Below are 21,278 nucleotides of genomic sequence, written 5' to 3'. Positions count from 1 at the left end.
TTTCAAAAAAAAAAAGAGAATTATATTTTTGTAAAAAAAAAACAAAACAGAAAAAAAAAGCCATAGGGGCAAAACAAAAAAAGCCATAGGGGCAAATAAAAAACAAAAAAAAAGCCATAGGGGCAAAACAAAAAAAAGCCATAGGGGCAAATAAAAAACAAAAAAAAAAAAGCCATAGGGGCAAAGAAAAAACAAAAAAAGCCATAGGGGCAAAGAAAAAATCAAAAAAAGCCATAGGGGCAACAAAAGCAAAAAAAATAAAACAGAATAATTTTGAAAAAAGCCACAGGGGCATTAAAAGAAAAGAAGCTAAAACTACAAATTTTACTTGCTTCACAAAACAAGGAAAAATGGCGTCGAGACATAACTTGTATAAGCTCCAAAGCCTACTCCTTAAAGAAGTAATTGGGATTAAGGAAAAACTGCAAGCAGGCATGGTTCGGAAAGCAGCCATGGGTGACACACTACGATCCCTGGAAAGCAAAATGAAGGAAGCCACTACGAACCACGAAATGCTGAGAGTGCATGGCGAAAACACTGATCCCTATTTCAAAGAAAATGTTTGGGATCTCATCAACTTGAACTATGGAAAAGCAAAGGAACTCCTAGCGAGTTTGGAAGAAGAGGTCGAGCGAGAACCGCAAAGGGTAATAAAAGAAGCAGAGCCCGAAGTGCATGGGCTAATGCTCGATCAACAGTTAAAGGCCTTCCAAGAGGAAATGCAACAACAGATGCAACAACAAATGCAACAATTTATGTTGATGTTCGAGAAGAATAAAAGAGAAAATGAGGAAGAAAGACAAACCCATATAGAATCATCACCAATGGGCAATCAGGCGAATATAAAAGTAAGCGCAATCATCTACCAATTCAGGAAAAAAGTAAACAAACTCGCCGATGCCGTTGAATGCGATTTAGCTGGACTATCAAAATATGCTTTGGAGTACATGAAGTCATCGTGGGAGAAGCATATGGATGAAATTAGGAAATTGCATCTCGAGCTCTCAACGGTGCATGGAATGGAAGAGGTAGATCTCGAATTTGAAGAAATTGAAGAAAAGTTTGAGAGCAAAATGCAGGATATGATAAGAAGGATAGATGGTCTTAAAGAGGAGTCACTGGAAGTAGAACTAAAAAGAGTTCAAATACCATCCTTTAGTGGTCATGTGGAAGAGTGGAGTTCATTTCACGATTTATTTAAAAAGATGATTGATGAAAACTCCAAATTATCAAAAGTTCAAAAACTGTACTACCTCAAGACAAATCTAAAAGGAGAGGCATTTCGCTTGGTGCAACATCTTCAAGTGACCGAGGCAAATTATGAAGCAGCATGGGAATTACTGGAAAAAAGATATGGCAACAGGAGAATTTTATTCACTAAATTGGTAGATAGAATACTGGACCATCAAAACATCAACAGCCTGTCAGCAATAAGCATAAGAAATTTGCTGGACAATGTAAATGAAAGTATTCAGGCGTTGAAAGCAATGGATATTCCCCTAGAGCAAGCGGATCCCATTTTAGCCCGAATAATTATACGGAAACTGGATAAGGATGGGCTTATTCTTTATGAGCAGAATGTAAAGAAATCCAAGGACATCCAAAAACTTGAGGATGTGATGGACTTCCTGGAGCAGCAGTTTCAAGCCTTGGAAGCTTCAGTAGGCAGAAAACACAATAACATAGGACTGTACAAACTCCAAGAAAAATCAGCAGTGGTAGCGGAATTAAAACAATGTAAGTTCTGTAAAATGAGCGGACATGATATCGCATGGTGCAGAAAATTTTCGGCGTTATCTTCGAATGAAAGATACAATTGGGCAAGATCAGCACAGGTCTGCCTCAGATGCTTAAGCCACAACAAGGATAAAAAATGTTACAATGAAATTAAATGCCAGAAGTGTGGAATGAATCACATCACAGTGATGCATTTAGAGCGAAGAGGACATACGAAAGCAATGACCACCAATACAACAACAAATGTTCTGCTAGCAACAGCCCAAGTTCGTATAAAATCACTGCATGGAGAATTTGTAACAGTCAAAGCGCTGATAGACCAAGGATCACAAATTACATCCATATCAGAGGACGCGGCTCAACTGTTGCAGCTACCAAGGAAGAAGACAGAAGTGAGGTTACAAGGTCTAGGAGAGACCCTAGTTGGCGTGGCGAAATCTAAAGTTGCACTGGAACTACGACCCAGATTTTTGAGCAACATAATGATTAAGGCAGAAGCACTAGTCCTTCCAGCACTTGCATCAGCACATCCCGACAGAAGGTTTCAATATGACGTGGATAAATGGAGAAATGTAAATTTGGCAGATCCAAATTTCAACAGCCCGGAAAGAATCGATTTAGTCATTGGAGCCGATCTTTACTCACAAATATTGGAAGAAGGAGTTCGCCACGATGAGCAAATTGTGGGACAAAATACGAAGTTGGGTTGGATTTTATCTGGAACAGTAGTAGTAAATCCTGGATTGAACATAAAGAAATCGGCAGCAACAACAACAATTGAGAGGTTCTGGGAAATAGAGGAAATAGAAGATGAAAAAACGACCGAAGAAGACGAATACTGCCTTAAGTTATATGAAGACACAACACGCCGAGACAATTCAGGAAGATTTGTCGTGCGTTTGCCGTTAATTGAAGAAAAAGATTTGGGAGATTCATATAAAAGAGCCATGGCGAGGTTTATAAACTTGGAAAAAAGATTAGAAAATAATGCGGAATTAAAGTCAGAGTACGAGAAAACAATGAACGAGCTCATATCCATGGGCCAAATGGTAAAGGTGGATCCAAGTAAGAAGGCTTTGTATTATATGCCGCACCAAGCAGTGGTACGTGAAACAAGTCTAACCACAAAAGTTAGAGTGGTATTTGATGCTTCATCGACAACTTCAAATGGGAAGTCGCTGAATGACATACTTCACGTGGGACCAAGGCTTCAAAAAGATATATTTGACATTGTAACAAAGTGGAGATCGTGGAAGTTTGTCATCTCAGCTGATGTGGAGAAAATGTTTCGTCAGATTAAAGTTGAAAAAGAAGACCAGGAATACCAACATGTGTTGTGGAGGAGTAATCCGTCGGAGCCTATCCAACAATATAAACTTACTACGGTAACATATGGCACTGCATCAGCACCATTTCTGGCTGTAAGATCGCTCATAGAAATTGGAAATAGGTGCCAGAATCAAGAAATCGCTCAGAGGATCAAAGAAGATTTCTACATGGACGACCTTTTAACAGGAGCGAATACAAAACAAGAATGCAGGGAGGTGCAGAAGAAGATAACGCTGCAACTGGAGGATTATGGGTTTCATTTAAGAAAATGGATATCAAACTCTCCTGAAGTATTGAGTGCGGTGAAATTGAATGAAGAAATGAAGTGCTGAGAATAGAAGAAGATGAATGCTTGAAAACATTGGGATTACAATGGAATCCACAGATCGATTGCTTTACATTTAGTATGCAAATTAAAAAAGAAGACAAGTTGACAAAACGAATAGCATTGTCAAGACTGGCACAAATATTCGATCCATTAGGTTGGCTGACGCCAGTCACGGTAACAGCAAAACTATTTATACAGCAGTTATGGATACAACAAATAGAATGGGATGTGCCATTGGAGGAGAAATTGAGTGGAGATTGGCGGCAGTTTACATACAGTCTGCCTGCTTTAGAAAATTTAAGGATTCCAAGATGGTTTGGAATATTGGAAGACAAAACTGCACAGTTACATGGGTTTGCAGATGCTTCCGAGAAGGCTTATGCAGCAGTCGTATACCTTAAGGTAAATTCGCAGGTGACCATAGTGGCTGCAAAAAGTAAGGTAAATCCAGTAAAAAATAGGAAGACGCTTCCAAAGCTGGAACTTTGTGCAACACATCTATTGGCTAAACTACTACAGAAGATCAAAGGAGTATTGAAGTCAGCAACACCAACTTTTGCTTGGAGTGATTCCATGATTTCCTTGGCATGGATTCACAACTCCAAAAACAAGGATAAGTTCATAAAAACAAGGGTGATGGATATTTTGGAGAGAATACCCGAAGCGAAATGGGGCTACGTCAAGTCAAAGGAGAATCCAGCAGATATGGGTTCAAGGGGTGTCCCACCGGAGACTTTGACAAACAATACATTGTGGTGGGAAGGCCCCGAATGGCTGAAAAAAGATGAACAAGATTGGCCAAAAAGCAACATAAATCAAACAGTAGCAACAACAGTAAAGTTTTCGACTGAAAACCACTTATATGAAAGTATGATGAAGTATTCGTCATTTAAGAAACAGATACGTGTAATGGCTTATCTACTGCGTTTTATAAAAGGGCTAAAAAAGAAGCGAGCAGTAAATGAGCATTTGACGGCAAAAGAGTTGGAAGAAGCAGAGATGGAGATAATAAAACTACATCAAGAAAGAGAATGGCCAGTGGAACTAAGGAAATTGAAGACATTGGGAACGGTGGATCATCAAAGTAAAATAGCTTCACTACATCCACAGTTGGATCGAAATGGCATAATGCGGGTTGGTGGAAGACTTGCTTTGTCAGAGCTGAACTATAACCAAAAGCATCCAATAATTATTCAAAAGTCAAGATTAGCGGGAAATATCATTCGAAATTGTCATATTCAAACGATGCATGGAGGAAATCGACTTATGGAAAATATACTAAGACGAAAATATTGGATTATTGGAGCTAAAAATAGGATAAAACTTTGCATTAGGTGTTGTCCAAGATGTACGCGCTTTAGAGGTGAAGTGCGAAATCAATTGATGGGAAATTTACCAGCTTACCGTGTCAGTATAAATCAACCCTTTCAACACTGTGGCATTGATTATGCGGGTCCGCTACAAATACGGTGCTCCAAAACAAGAGGAGTGAAGGCTATGAAGGGTTACGTAGCGGTGTTCGTATGCATGGTAACTAAGGCGGTTCATTTGGAAGCTGTCAGCGAACTTACAACGGAAGCATTTCTGGCGGCGCTAAGGCGATTTTTCGCGAGAAGAGGAAAATCAACCGACTTATATTCAGACAACGGAACGAACTTCGTAGGGGCAGCAAGGCAGCTTGACAGAGACTTTTTGGATGCCGTTAAAAACAACACGAAGTTAGCTCCCATTTTGGAAAATGAAAAAATAAGTTGGCATTTCATTCCGCCGGCAGCTCCTCACGTTGGAGGAATTTGGGAAGCAGCAGTGAAGTCCATGAAATATCACCTAAAAAGAATAATTGGTGATACGAAATTGACTTACGAGGAGTTGAGTACGGTGCTATCTCAGATTGAAGCAGTATTAAATTCGAGGCCGCTACATGAACTTGGAAGCGGTACAGAATATATTGACACTTTAACACCTGGACATTTCTTAATTGGCCGTCCGATGTTAGAATCACCGGCGACTATCGATGAAGGTAACTTAGGATGTCTTAATAGATGGAAACTGCTACAACGAATTAAAAGTCATTTTTGGAGCAGATGGAAAGAGGAGTATCTAACCACATTACAAAACCGAATGAAATGGAAGAAACAAAATAATAATGTGGAAATAGGCAATGTGGTGATATTGAAAAACGAAGAAACGCACGCGGCGCGATGGCCACTGGCCAAGGTGGTAGAAGTCCATCCAGGGAAGGACGGAGTTGTAAGGATTGTGACAGTTAAAACACAAGACGGCGTGATAAAGAGGCCAATTAACAAATTATGTCCATTGGAGCATATGGACGAGGAATCTGAAGAATTGCCCAGACAGGAAAAACAGGCGGAAATTACACATACTAATATGACAAGATGTGAGCGAAAAATAAGGAAACAACCAATAACGTGGGCAATGATGCTGAACTTATTTTTACTAATATCTACCAAGGCATCATCTGTACATGAACTGAATAGTTCGGCTGCGGTATATTTGGATCCCATGTCTCAAATTCACATGGTTTCCTCATCATGGAATATGGTTGTGTACTTTGAGCTGAAACCATATTTAGAAACATTAGACCTGGCTTCCGAATTGCTGAAAACATCAAAAAGCTTATGCCCACGACTTCAAACTTTTGAGGAGCAGTGTTGGTCCACGATTAACAATATGGAACTCAAGATTAATAAGATAAAGACCAACAATCGATTATTCCTCAGAGAAGACAATCGTCAAAAAAGAGGAGCTCCGTTGAAATTTGTAGGTTCGTTTCAACACTGGGCATTTGGGATAATGGACGATGACGATCGAGTAGCTATGGAGAGCAATATGAAAAATCTATTAGCCAACCAAAAGGATTTGAAGAAGTTAGCAAAACAACAGACATCGGTAGTCGACGCTACAGTAAATCTTTTAAGGAAAACCACAGAGGAAGTGAATTCGCACTTTTCGGATATCAAAGGCAAAATTGAGAACATAAGTGCTACAATGAATGAGAATTACTTCGTGTATAGAGAATCCATACGATTCTTTATAATAGCAAAACAAATTCATGAGCTTTTGGAAGAATGTGACGAAGTCCAAAAAGAAGTTGTTGATGCATAAATTGATGTAAACAGCGGTAAGTTTCATCCCGTCCTGATAACACCCAAACAATTACAAGCAGAGATAGTAAAAATACGAGATGCTCTGCCTGAAAAATATGTACTGCCAGGAAAGCGTACAGGAATGGAATTAAAAGAGATCTTACATTTGATGACGTGCCACGGATCGTTTGTGGGGTCCCAACTGGTAATTAATATAAAAATACCGCTGTTCAATCGGCAGTCATCCCAGTTTTACAAAGTAATTCCGATACCATTTGAAGAAGGAAATACGATATTGATAGCCCGGGTGAATTCCCCGTACATTGTATATAATTTTGAGCTGGATTCTTTTCATTTCTTAACACAGCCTATGCTGAATGAGTGCAAAGAGACGTTGGGTAAGGAGATAATGTGCGAAGAGAATTTTCCATGGAGAGATGCAACTACAAATAATTGTGAATTATCTCCTCTGAGACCGCACATAAAACTAAACTGCGCCTATGACGAAGTGGAACGAATGCCTTATTGGATGCCATTGAAACGAAATGGCAATTGGCTTTTTAAAACCTTTTCAAGTACAACAGCTCATTTGCAATGCTCTCACAAACAACAGACGATTATGGAACTTCCAAAGCAAGGAATTCTCACGCTGGATGCAGACTGTACAGCGAGGATCGGTAAAGTAACGTTGGTAGCTGTGCATAAAGTTCATAACGAGATAAACACAGAATTCCATTCGTTTCTTTTGAAGGATGTAAGTCCGGACGAAAAAGAATCAATCAAACCCCTTGGAAATATACTTATCAATCATCATCAAGAAATTGACGAGCTAAAGAAATTCGTGGACAAGTTAAAGAAAGAAAATGTGGAATTGCGAGGCTTGAAGTTCCATCACATCTCATCACACGTAGCTTTTATTTTAGTAATTATAGTAATAATAATTCTAATTATTTTATTTATAAGAAGACAGAAAAAATTAAAACGCATAACCGAAATTCAATTTCCCCGAGGCCAGGATGTCTAAATAAATTATTTGCCGCCCGGGAAAATGTTCATAAAACTATGAACATGAAAGACTGCTGCAATAAATTAGATCGTTAAGTGATTTAGGCTATAAAATGTTTATGTAATTTTAACCCAACATTCTAGAGTACTTGTAAATGTGTGTGCATGAAAGATAAGAGCATAAGGGATGATAACACTTCATGCTGCTGGAGACGCATTGATAATAAAGAATATTCTCCCATAAACATGCGCTCAGCTGGGGAGTAAATATAGATCACAGCAATTGTGTGTTGCATTAGGCCTATGCATAGAATTAGAAATGTCAAGTGTTTGTAGCCTTAAGTAGATGCATAAGATTAAACCCCCCTAAGATTTCTGTTGTGTACTAGCACTTAAGTAATACATTTTGTTCAATAAAATTAGAATTAAACTGACAAACGAACAAACAAGTTCTAGAATTTGATTCTCCCGCTAACAGCGCCAATTATTGGTGCATTTTATATGCCAATCGTGTGATTGCACAATTTATTGTCCAATGCGACAATCAAAAATAAATTGTGCTGATTTGCGGCAATCAAATACAACTCTGGTACGACAATCGTGTGAACTGTTAATAGACAACCATGCGCAAATTTAAATTTGAAAAATGCGTCAATATTTATTGTTTTCTAGTGCGTCAATCAAAGAAGACAATATTTTTTAATTTTTTAAATAATTATACCCTACACCACAACGTGGTCAGGGTATTATGTCTTTGTGCATTTGTTTGTAACAGGCAGAAGGAAACGAGATAGACCCATAGTTCCTTTTGATGATCTGCATAGAATCACATTCTGAGTCGATTTATGCATGTCCGTCCGTCCGTCTGTCCGTCTGCCCATGTATTTTTGTAAACAAAGTACAGGTCGCATTTATTGCCCGATCCAGATGAAATTTTGCACAGATCATTTGTTTGGCCGAACCCTATTGAAATTGGAAATAATCGGTCAAAATTTAGATATAGCTCCCATATATATCTTCGTCCGATTTGCCTTTTATTGCGCACCAAACGTGTAATATCAGCCCGAATTGTATGGAATTTTGCATATACACCCAAATTAGGTCTGAAAATATGTATGCCAAATTTGATGGAAATCGGTTCAGATATAGCTATAGCTCCCATATATATTGTTCATCCGATTTGTAATTTTTGTCCACCGCCGCCGTAATATGCACTCCGTAATAACGATATTCAGGGAAATATATCAAATACTGCTCAGAAATATCTTTGCCTAATTTTATGGAGATCGGTTCAGATTTGGATATAGCTCCCATATATATCTTTATCCAAATGGGCAATACAATTCCGAATTTAAAAGATACAAATGTTTCGGATATTTAGTCCTTTGAACTTTAAGTTATAATTATAATCATAGCGTGTATGATTGTATTCTCCCATAATTGTTATGTGTAGCTCTACTAAATTAGCAAAGTGGTGTAGGGTATCATAAAGTCGGACCCACCCGACTTTAAGACTTTCTTTACTGGTTTTTCTTGTGTTTCTACCGTCAACATTTCTTTGTCGTAAGTAAAGTTAATTTAAATTGTTGTATTTGCTATAATTATGTTTATATTATGTATTTGTTCAGCTGAGCTTGAGTTCTTTTCCCCCGATTAGCAACCAGAAACACCTGTGCCGAAAAAAAGAAAAAAACCAAGTGTAATTTGCTCGTGGACCTACACTGCAATACAGGAGCTGATACAAGCTGTGGAACAGCATCCATGTGTTTGGCAGTATTCATCCATCGAGTACAAAGATAGGAATAAACGGGAGCAGGCATGGCGGGAAATTGAAAAAATGTGTACAAGGCACACGGTGGAAGACTGCAAGGCCAAATGGTGCAACATTAAAACGGCCTTTCAAAATGTAAAAAAAAACTAAAATCAAAATCTGGTCAGGGATTTCATTTTTCATTTTTCTCATCGTCAAATGCACACACCATAATTATAGCTGCTGCAATTTTTTTTTTTTTTTTAAGAACACATCTTAATAAAACAAATTGTTAAATGCTTTTACATTTTTAATAAACAAACTTTGACACATTGCAGCTGCTTCTGATATTTGCCGTGTAGTAGAACAATCATGTGACTGAAGTTGGACAATAATTGTCACTTGATGGTTTTGAGACAATACGCGGCAATCAAATTTATGAAAAGTTGGACAATCATGTGACCGCAGAGAATTTGATTGTGACAATTTATTTATTGTGGTAAAACTTTGGACAATAAAAATTGGTTTAAATTGGCGCATTGCGACAATCATGTGATCCCACCTTTAGGCTGTAGTAGTCATTACGAACTTCAAATGCCAAATTTGAAACAATCCCGGTGAATAATGTCGCTAAAATCATCAAAATACTGAATATCAGGAGGTACAGTTATATGGGGGCTATATGATAACTTGGACCTACATGGCCCATTTACAAACTTAACCTGCCTATTGGCAAAATATACATGTGTGCAAAGTTTTAGCCTTCTATCTCAATTTTTTCGAAAGATAGCGTGATTACAACAGACAGACAGACACACAGACAGACAGACGGACATGGCTAAATCGTCTTAGAATTTTACGCTGATCAAGAATATATATAATTTGTTGGGTCTGACATGAGTATTTCGAGGAGTTACAAACGGAATGACAAAATTAATATACCCTCCATAGTATGGTGGAGGGTATAAAAATGAATTTGTCAAATTATATTGAAATCGGCTCAGATTTGGCCGTTTTCATTATTTGATGCATCAAACACGCTGTGTATATCAAATATCAATGAAACTCAGTATGTGTGATTGAATTTGGTCTAATGATTTATTTATCAAATTATATTTAAATCGGTTCAGATTTGGATATAACTTTCAAATATTTTTTCAGCCAATTTCACATATTTGATGCACCAAACGCGATACATATTCCCGATTCCAATGAAATTCGGCTTGAGTAATTAAATTTGGTACAAAAATAAATTTGCAAAATTATATTGAAATCGGTTCAGATTTGGATATAGCTCCCATATATATTTTCGACCGATTTCGTTTATTTGATGCCTCAAACACGATGTTTATGTTCGATTCCAATGAAATTCGGACCGAGAGAAGAAAATTTAATACAAAAAAATCCAAATTATATTGAAATCGGTTGAGGTTTGGGTGTAGCTCCTATACATATATTTCGGCCGATTTCATGTATGTTATGTACCAAACACGATATGTATGTCAGATTCCAATTAAATTCAGTATGTGTGGCAGGATTCGGTTACAATAATAAATTTGACAAATTAATTAGAAATCTGTTAAGATTTGGATGTAGCTCCCATATATACTCTCGGCCGATTTCACACATTTGATGCACCAAACACGGTATATACCTCCAATTTCAATGAAATATTGATGGTTTGACGGAATTTGGTGTAAAAGTAAATTTTATCAAATTGTATTGAAATCGGTTCAGTAGGGATATGATTTTATTAAGAAGCATTGACCCACAAAGCCTTTGCAATGGTATAAGGCAAACTGTAAAAAACGACACAACAATTTTATTGAGGAACGGATTATTACGGGGAAGTATGTTGCTTCCTCGAATTCTCTAATTGCAACAGAAATGCCACTTAACTTCAAAAGATTGCAGTTTCCAGCATGCTTGGCATTTGCTATAAAACGTGTAAGCGGACTAAATTTGACATGCTCCTTCTTTTCTCATGGTCATCTGTTCCTGGCATATTCACGCGTTGGTAGGCCGAGGTATTTATTTGTGTATGCATAAATGTATTACAATAATTACGTTTTTTATATTTTTGAATTTTTCTTTTTTTAACCAACAAATATCTATATATATAAAAATCAATTGTTGTTTGTTGGTAACGGAATCAGTTGAAAACGGCTGGACCGATTTGCATAATTTTTTGTACAAAGGTTCGCAATACCCCGAGTTATGTTTTTAAAGAAAAATATTGATCACGTCTGCTTTTACGCCCACTATCTTGATTTATCTAAAATCTTTATATTTGTCAGATAATGAAGATATCGGTTTGAAAATAATTACAACAGTATCTCGTTGACTTTCCCTCCAAACTTAGGAATTTATTTGGGCGCCAGGGAACTGACCACGCATACTTCTAATCTGTCTATATATATAAGAAAGTTGTGTTAGTTACTACGCTTATAACTCAAGAACCGCTGATCTGATTTCAACGATTTACACAAATTCGGAATTGTCTCTTGGAAGAAAAGGATAAAATCCAAAAAAAAAAAAAAAATCGCGTAAAAATGTGAAATTTTAAAATTTTCATTTTGACTTTTGAAGTGTACAATAGTAATGTTTTATTTTGCATGATTTTTTTTCCATTTAGACTTACTATTTCGGAATGTACATTTGTAGTGTTTTTTTTTTTTTTTTGAATTCTAATATGATTTGTAGTCTTTTTGGGTAGTAGAAAGCGACGAAAATTATGGAGTGGCGGAACTGAATAGATGATGTCAAAATAATTTAACGTGGTGAAACCAAAATTGCTAAAAAATCAAAAAAGAGCATATTGCACTGCAAAAACTCTAAAATAGGGAAAAACTGAGAACATTTTTTCAATGGAATCAAATTTCAAAATAATAGTAAGAACCAAACTTCGTAAGGACCTTTAAATATTGGCTGTAAAAAACCAGCGAACAAGTTGAAATTTTTTTTTAATTTGTTTATTATTACTATGCTTATAACTCAAGAACGTTTTGACGGATTTTCACAATTCATACAACTTCGGAATGGAATCTTGCAAAAAAATTGCGTAAAATATGACAATAAAAATATAAAAGAAAAAATCCTTTTGGCGTGAAATTTTTTCAATTTAAAAACTATATAGAAGTGTACATTTTTTATTGTTTTGAATTCTGAATGAATAATATCGAAAATGAAATAGTACGCAATAAGATGTTAAATGGCGATCTTTCATGTCTGAAATTGGCATTTAGCTTTCAACTCCAGGATCTACATCGTGCTTCAGCTGGAAGATGCGAACACATTTAAATAAGCAAAAATAACCGACAAAACGTTGTCGAAATGAGCCCCATTTCAACACGTGGACCTACCTACTTCTATTACATGACAATAATCCGTCCAATGAGAACTCAATATGCAAAATTCATTGGGACTGCAATTAGTGAAATACCGAATATAAAGGGAAAAGGATTTCTATTCATTCAGAAATTCTTCCTAAACTTTCACAATACCTTAAATCACTTTTTCAGTTCATGATATGGGCCATAATCCCCGGATAAGGATACCACCTGATTTCAAGTATATCATACATTTTAACCATATTTTCATACTAATTTCGGCAAATGTTGGTAATTTGGGAAGAAACCATCTACGCAAAAACTGATCACGTTTTGTATATCATATGATTTAAGGAACGGGACATTTGTTTAATCTTTGAATTATACTATGATAAAAGATATGGAAATTATGGGGTCTCCAACGCGCAATTTCAATGACAAATAATTCATATTACTTTAAAAACAAGTAAAAAAATTAAGTTCGGCCGGGCAGAATTATTACTATCATCCATCTTACCCTCAGATGGATAACAGTAATAATTTTTTAATATAAAAGTATCTAAATTCAAGCGTGTTTCACTTTAAACTTCATATACCAGTAAGACTGTTTGAATAATGCAGTTAACTTATCAAAAAACCATAAAGTGAATGAGGCCGTTATATGGGGCCATACCAAAACGGGAACATCTGTGGACAATTTTATACTTCAAGGATTGTCATCTATCAAACCTTCTAAAATACCAAATTTGAAACAATTATACGCGTAAATGTGTGGATTATCAACATACCCAATATAAATACGTATCGTTATATGTGTTAGACAACTCCGAGGAGAAATGTGGCAAAAATCAGCAAAATACCGAATTTCTAGGGATACCGTTTCAATACCAACCATCCTATACACAATAAAAATTCTTCGGCTAAAGTTTGACGCTATACGTCAAATAATGTGGGCTGTATCGTAATTTAAACAAACAGACATACAGACGGACAAATCGACTTAGAGTTTTATGCTGATTATGAATATATATATGCATATTTAACGAACATTTAGTGATGTTACAAATGGAATGAAAAGTTAATATACCTTCCTTTCCAAGGTGGATGATATAATAGCATTAAAGAATAAAATTACGGGCCGGCAACGCGGACCGGGCCAGCTAGTCTATCTATATATATATAAATCAATTGTTGTTTGTTGGTAACGGAATCAGTTGAAAACGGCTGGACCGATTTGCATAATTTTTTATAAAAACTTTCGTCATACCCCGAGTTAGGTTTTTAAAGAAAAAAATATAGACCACGCCCACTTTTGCGCCCACAATTTTGATTTATCTAAAATCCTTATATTTGCCAATATAGAGGAGATATCGGTTTGAAAATTATTGCACGAGATACTGTTGACTTTCCATCCCCCTCTAAGTATTTATTTGGGGCTGAGGAACTGTCGTTGTCAGTACTTTTTAATCTATATCTATCTTATATATATATAAAAGAAAGTTGAGTTAGTTACTACGCTTATAACTTAAGATCCGCTAGACTGATTCTAACGATTCATACAAATTCGGAATTTTTTCCTCTCCGAAAAGGATAATATCCAAAAAATCGCGTAAAAATGTGATATATTAACATTTTCATTTTGACTTTTGAAATGTACAATAGTAATGTTTTATTTTGCATGATTTTTTTCCATTTTGACTTACATTTTTCTAATGTACATTTGTAGTGTTTTTTATATTTTATTTTTGAATTCAAATATTAATACCAATTTATTTAATTGACTTGATTTCTTGAGAAATGAAATTGATGGCGAGTTACATGGAAGTGTAGTACCGAATTATGTGGTGACGAAACGGAATAGATGATGTCGAAATAATTTAATGGAATCGAATTTTAAAATAGAAGTACATTCTATTGACAAAATATATAAGGATCTTTAAACATTTGCTGTAAAAAATCAGCAAGCAAGTTGAAGATTTTTTCAATGTGTTATTCTTCTTTTGTCAATTTTTTTCAATTTGTATTATCTAATTGAATTCAGTAAAATTTTTGTGAACAAAATAAAGAATAATTTTTCACTATATACGAATTTTCACCAAAAAATGAAATAAGTGGGAAATACGATGTTAACTGACATCTACCTTTCAACTCCAGGACCGACATCGTGGTTCAGCTGGAAGATGCGAACACATTTGAACAAACAAAAATTACCGAAAAAGCCTAATGGGGCTCATTTCAAAGCGCGGAACTACTTCTTTCCTGTCACAATAATCCGTCTAATATAAAGGGTGGAAAATAATAGAGCGAATGGGACTCTTAGTAAGAAAAGGATTTCTATCCTTCCAGAAATTCTTGCCAAACATTCAAAATACCTTAAATCGCTTTTGCAGGTCATGATATCGATCATAACTCGCGGATAAGGGTACAACTCGATTTCATATTTATATAATCATCGTATGATTTAAGCTATTTTTGGTGCCTTGGTCACTTTTTTAAATATTTTGGCCATTATTTGGCATCTTTGTTTCTAAGGAGGTAGAGAACCTCTTCGCATAAAGTTTGAAATTTTCACAGTAGAGCCCATTTTGGTCTTGACCACATTCATTAATTGATTTGGCTAAAAATTGTATTTATGCTACCCTGGGGTAGGGAACCATCATATAGATAATTGCCACATAGGAATTTATTTAAATAAAGTCCCCACATTGGAGTATCCCCAAGTCCACTTTCACATCTAATTGGTGGCCAGAAAAGAAAATTTTGTTTTCTATTGAATTTGTAACCCCCAAGAAAATATTGGTTGGGCCACGTTTTGGTATAACCCTTTATATTTGCCAAAATAGTGAAGATATCGGTTTGCTGTGAGATGCTGTTGGCTTTTATCCAACCCTAAGTACTTATTTAGGGGCTGAGGAACGCGCCTACTTTTAAATCTATCTCTCTATATGTAAAATAAAGTTGTGCTAGTTACTACTCTTATAACATAAAGACCGTCGGTCTGATTTTAACGATTTAGACAAATTCGGAATTGCCTCTTGGCAGAAAAGAATAAAATCCAAAAAAATCGCGTAAAAATGTGAAATTTGAACATTTTTATGTTGACTTTTAAAATGTACAATAGTAATGTTTTATAGTGCATATTTTTTCCATTTTGACTTACTATTTTCGAATATACATTTGTAGCGTTTTTTTTTTTTTTTTTTGAATTCTAATATGATGTGTAGGTTTTTTTTTGGGTAGTATAAAACCACAACTGTTATTTATAGAGTTTATGTATTTATTCGTAATACCCAATAAATACATAAAATCTATAAATAAAAATTTTATCCGTTGTCGCTTTATATGAAATCGGGAAAAATCGACAATTTTTCAATGGAATCGAATTTCAAAATAATAGTACATTCTACCGACAAACTTCGTAAGGACCTTTAAAAATTTGCCGCAAAAAATCAGCGAACTAGTTGAAGATTTCTTTTTCTAAATTGAAGTGTACATTTTTTTATTGGTTTGAATTCTAAATGAAAAATATTAAAAATGAAATGAGGGCGCAATACGATGTTAAATGCTTTCTACTCCAGGACCTACATCGTGCTTCAGCTGGTAGATGCGAACACATTTAAACAAACAAAAATGACCGAAGAAGCGTTATGGGGTTAATTTCAAAACAATAAATCGTCAAATGAGAACACAAAATGCAAAATACATTGGGACTGCAATCAGTCAAATATTGACTATAAATAACGCAAAATAGAAATTCTACCTAAACATTCAAGATACCTTTAATCGCTTTGGCAGGTCATGATATGGGTCATAACCCCTGATAACGGAACAACCCGATTTCAAGTATATTCTACATTTTAACCATATTTTTCGTACTAATTTTAGCTTATGTTGATAATTTAAGAAGAAACCATCTTTCCAAAAAAATTATCACGTTGTGGTATCACCATCGTATGATTTAAGGTATTTTCGGGGTCTTGGCCACTTTTTTCATTTTTTGGCCCTTATTTGACATCTTTGTTTCTAAGGGGGAAGAAAACCTCTTCTTATAAATTTTTATTTTTCGGAAAGGGGTAAAAAACCCTGGGGTAGAAAATCATCTTATAGATAATTATCCTCATAGGAATTTATTTAAGTATAGTCCCCACATTAGTTAACCCCCAAGTCCACTTTCCCAACCAATGCGTGGTCAGAAAAGAAAATTTGGTATTCTATTGAATTTGTAACCCCCAAAAAAAAGTTGGGAACGTAGATTTGAGATGTACGTCTATATGAAATAAACTCCGAAATGTCAATCTGGGACTCATTCAGTCGGAAATTGTGACAGAAACATGAAAAAAAAATACGAAATTATAAAGTAACTTTATTGGATCTCCACCGCACAATTTAAATGACAAACAATTAATGCTCTTCTTACGGGTAAAAGAGTGATTTTTTGGCTATTCTGACAACATTCTGCCTTCAAGTATGAGGTGGACAAAACTGAATACCACGCAGTACGGGATTTTAAACGTTGGAAATACAAATTTCAAATTATAGCTCATTTGAATGCTTTTTACAATATCAAAAATTGAGCTGAATTTTCACATGGGGCTATTATAGTTGTTCTTTATCATTAAAGCCTATAGCTGAAAAATAAGATCAGGCTATTCAAAATATCTAAAACCGACGGTAATTATAATTTTTGCCATTTTTGCCATATATACTAGCTGGCCCGGTCCGCGTTTCCGGCCCGTAGTTTTAGTCTTTAATGCAAATTTTGCACAGCAAAAAATTTCACAAATCTAGCTAATAAAGGTGAACAAATTTTAATATAAATATTGATTCGACTAAATAGAAATAAATAACTATGGAAGGAGGGCAAAATAATTTCTGAATAGTCAAGTTAAAGTTAATTACGCTTTTACACCCATTACCATAGCACCTCAAATTGCGCATTAGAGTCCCAAAGAGTCTATGTTCTTGTTTATAGTAAAATTCAATGACGATTAAACAATACCCGTGTTGTTGTCCGCCAATCGGTAAACATCACTATAGATCGACCCCAGGACTGTACCAAAATATTTATGTATGTTGACATTTTTCTGTAAGATGGTTCTCTACTCACAAAGTAGCTTAAATACAGCAAATAATGGCCAAATCAGTTGAAAAACGTGGCCACGGTCACAGCTGAAATCAGGGATACATTTATATAAGGGTTATACCAAAACGTGGCCCAACCAATATTTTCTTGGGGGTTACAAATTCAATAGAAAACAAAATTTTCTTTTCTGGCCACCAATTAGATGTGAAAGTGGACTTGGGGATACTCCAATGTGGGGACTTTATTTAAATAAATTCCTATGTGGCAATTATCTATATGATGGTTCCCTACCCCAGGGTAGCATAAATACAATTTTTAGCCAAATCAATTAATGAATGTGGTCAAGACCAAAATGGGCCCTACTGTGAAAATTTCAAACTTTATGCGAAGAGGTTCTCTACCTCCTTAGAAACAAAGATGCCAAATAATGGCCAAAATATTTAAAAAAGTGACCAAGGCACCAAAAATAGCTTAAATCATACGATGGTTATATAAATATGAAATCGAGTTGTACCCTTATCCGCGAGTTATGATCGATATCATGACCTGCAAAAGCGATTTAAGGTATTTTGAATGTTTGTGAAGAATTTCTGGAAGGATAGAAATCATTTTCTTACTAAGAGTCCCATTCGCTCTACTATTTTCCACCCTTTATATTGGACGGATTATTGTGACAGGAAAGAAGAAGTTACGCGTTTTGAAATGAGCCCCATTAGGCTTTTTCGGTAATTTTTGTTTGTTCAAATGTGTTCGCATCTTCCAGCTGAACCACGATGTCGGCCCTGAAGTTGAAAGGTAGATGTCAGTTAACATCGTATTTCCCACTTATTTCATTTTTTGGTGAAAATTTGTATATAGTGAAAAAATATTCTTTATTTTGTTCACAAAAAATTTACTGAATTCAATTAGATAATACAAATTGAAAAAAAAAATTGACAAAAGAAGAATAACACATTGAAAAAATCTTCAACTTGTTCGCTGATTTTTTACAGCAAATGTTTAAAGATCCTTATATAGTTTGTCAATAGAATGTACTTCTATTTTAAAATTCGATTCCCTTAAATTATTTCGACATCATCTATTCCGTTTCGTCACCACATAATTCGGTACTACACTTCCATGTAACTAGCCATCAATTTCATTTCTCAAGAAATCAAGTCAATTAAATAAATTGGTATTAATATTTGAATTCAAAAATATAATATAAAAAACACTACAAATGTTCATTAGAAAAACTTAAATCAAAATGGAAAAAAATCATGCAAAATAAATTACTATTGTACATTTCAATAGTCAAAATGAAAATGTTAATATATCACATTTTTACGCGATTTTTTTGGATATTATCCTTTTCGCAGAGAAGACAATTCCGAATTTGTATGAATCGTTAAAATTAGTCCAGCGGTTCTTAAGTTGTAAGCGTAGTAACTGACACAACTTTCCTTTACATATATAGATAGATATAGATTAAAAAGTACTGACAACGGCAGTTCCTCAGCCCCAAATAAATACTTAGAGGGGGATGGAAAGTCAACAGTATCTCGTGCAATAATTTTCAAACCGATATCTCCTCTATATTGGGAAACATAAGAATTTTAGATAAATCAAAATTGTGGGCGCAAAAGTGGGCGTGGTCTATATTTTTTTCTTTAAAAACCTAACTCGGGGTATGACGAAAGTTTTATTATGCAAATCGGTCCAGCCGTTTTCAACTGATTCCGTTACCAACAAACAACAATTGATTTTTATATATATAGACTAGCTGGCCCGGTCCGCGTTGCCGGCCCGTAATTTTATTCTTTAATGCTATTATATCATCCACCTTGGAAAGGAGGGTATATTAACTTTTCATTCCATTTGTAACATCACTAAATATTCGTTAAATATGCATATATATATTCATAATCAGCATAAAACTCTAAGTCGATTTGTCCGTCTGTATGTCTGTTTGTTTAAATTACGATACAGCCCACATTATTTGACGTATAGCGTCAAACTTTAGCCGAAGAATTTTTATTGTGTATAGGATGGTTGGTATTGAAAATGATCTATCGGTTCACGTTTTGGTATAGTCCCCATATAACGGTATCTCTAAAATTCGGTATTTTGATGATTTTTGCCACATTTCTCCTCGGAGTTGTCTAACACATATAACGATACGTATCTATATTGGGTATGTTGATAATCCACACATTTACGCGTATAATTGTTTCAAATTTGGTATTTTAGAAGGTTTGATAGATGACAATCCTTGAAGTATAAAATTTTTCACAGATGTTCCCGTTTTGGTATGGCCCCATATAACGGCCTCATTCACTTTATGTTTTTTTGATAAGTTAACTGCATTATTCAAACAGTCTTACTGGTATATGAAGTTTAAAGTGAAACACGCTTGAATTTAGATACTTTTATATAAAAAAATTATTACTATTATCCATCTGAGGGTAAGATGAATGATAGTAATAATTCTGCCCGGCCGAACTTAATTTTTGTACTTGTTTTTAAAGTAATATGAATTATTTGTCATTGAAATTGCGCGTTGGAGGCCCCATAATTTCCATATCTTTTATCATAGTATAATTCAAAGACGATTAAACAAATGTCCGGTATACAAAACGTGATCAGTTTTTGCATAGATGGTTTCTTCCCAAATTACCAAGATTTGCCGAAATTAGTATGAAAATATGGTTAAAATGTAAGATATACTTGAAATCGGGTTAAGGATACAACCGGGGGTTATGGCCCATATCATGAACTAAAAAAGTGATTTAAGGTATCGTGAAAGTTTAGGAAGAATTTCTGAATGAATAGAAATCCTTTTCCCTTTATATTCGGTATTTCACTAATTGCAGTCCCAATGAATTTTGCATATTGAGTTCTCATTGGACGGATTATCGTCATGTGATAGAAGTAGGTAGGTCCACGTGTTGAAATGAGCCCCATAACGTTTTGTCGGTTATTTTTGCTTATTTAAATGTGTTCGCATCTTCCAGCTGAAGCACGATGTAGATCCTGGAGTTGAAAGCTAAATGCCAATTTCAGACATGAAAGATCGCTATTTAACATCTTATTGCGTACTATTTCATTTTTGATATTATTCATTCAGAATTCAAAACAATAAAAAATGTACACTTCTATATAGTTTTTAAATTGAAAAAATTTCACGCCAAAAGGATTTTTTCTTTTATATTTTTATTGTCATATTTTACGCAATTTTTTTGCAAGATTCCATTCCGAAGTTGTATGAATTGTGAAAATCCGTCAAAACGTTCTTGAGTTATAAGCATAGTAATAAAAAACAAATTAAAAAAAAAAAATTTCAACTCGTTCGCTGGTTTTTTACAGCCAATATTTAAAGGTCCTAACGAAGTTTGGTTCTTACTATTATTTTGAAATTTGATTCCATTGAAAAAATGTTCTCAGTTTTTCCCTATTTTAGAGTTTTTGCAGTGCAATATGCTCTTTTCCAGTTCCGCCACTCCATAATTTTCGCCGCTATATATAATATATATATATATATATATATATATATATATATATATATATATATATATATATATATATATATATATATATATATATATATATATATATATATATCGCACTAAAA

At 34.8% G+C, this 21,278-nt stretch overlaps 2 protein-coding genes across 3 annotated transcripts in view; one reads left to right on the top strand and one right to left on the bottom strand.

Moving 5' to 3' along the window:
* The window catches only part of LOC131804147 (uncharacterized), a 164,076-nt gene that overhangs the window by 53,956 nt on the left and 88,842 nt on the right, over positions 1–21,278 (bottom strand). The gene's annotated exons all lie outside the window — the stretch shown is intronic.
* On the top strand, positions 3,391–7,955 carry LOC131804146 (uncharacterized). 2 transcript variants are annotated; one of them, XM_059126561.1, is made up of 2 exons: positions 3,391–7,178; positions 7,253–7,955. In XM_059126561.1, the coding sequence occupies exon 1, from the start codon at positions 3,473–3,475 to the stop codon at positions 6,518–6,520; it is 3,048 nt and encodes a 1,015-aa protein (XP_058982544.1). In that variant the 5' UTR covers positions 3,391–3,472; the 3' UTR covers positions 6,521–7,178; positions 7,253–7,955. The 2 variants fall into 2 exon arrangements, with proteins under 2 accessions (XP_058982544.1, XP_058982543.1); XM_059126560.1 differs by having other exon boundaries at positions 3,391–7,183.

Source organism: Musca domestica, unplaced genomic scaffold (genome assembly GCF_030504385.1).
Source record: "Musca domestica strain aabys unplaced genomic scaffold, Musca_domestica.polishedcontigs.V.1.1 4, whole genome shotgun sequence".
NCBI classification, from domain to species: Eukaryota; Metazoa; Arthropoda; class Insecta; order Diptera; family Muscidae; genus Musca; species Musca domestica.
This window is presented reverse-complemented; position numbering and strand designations above follow the sequence as displayed.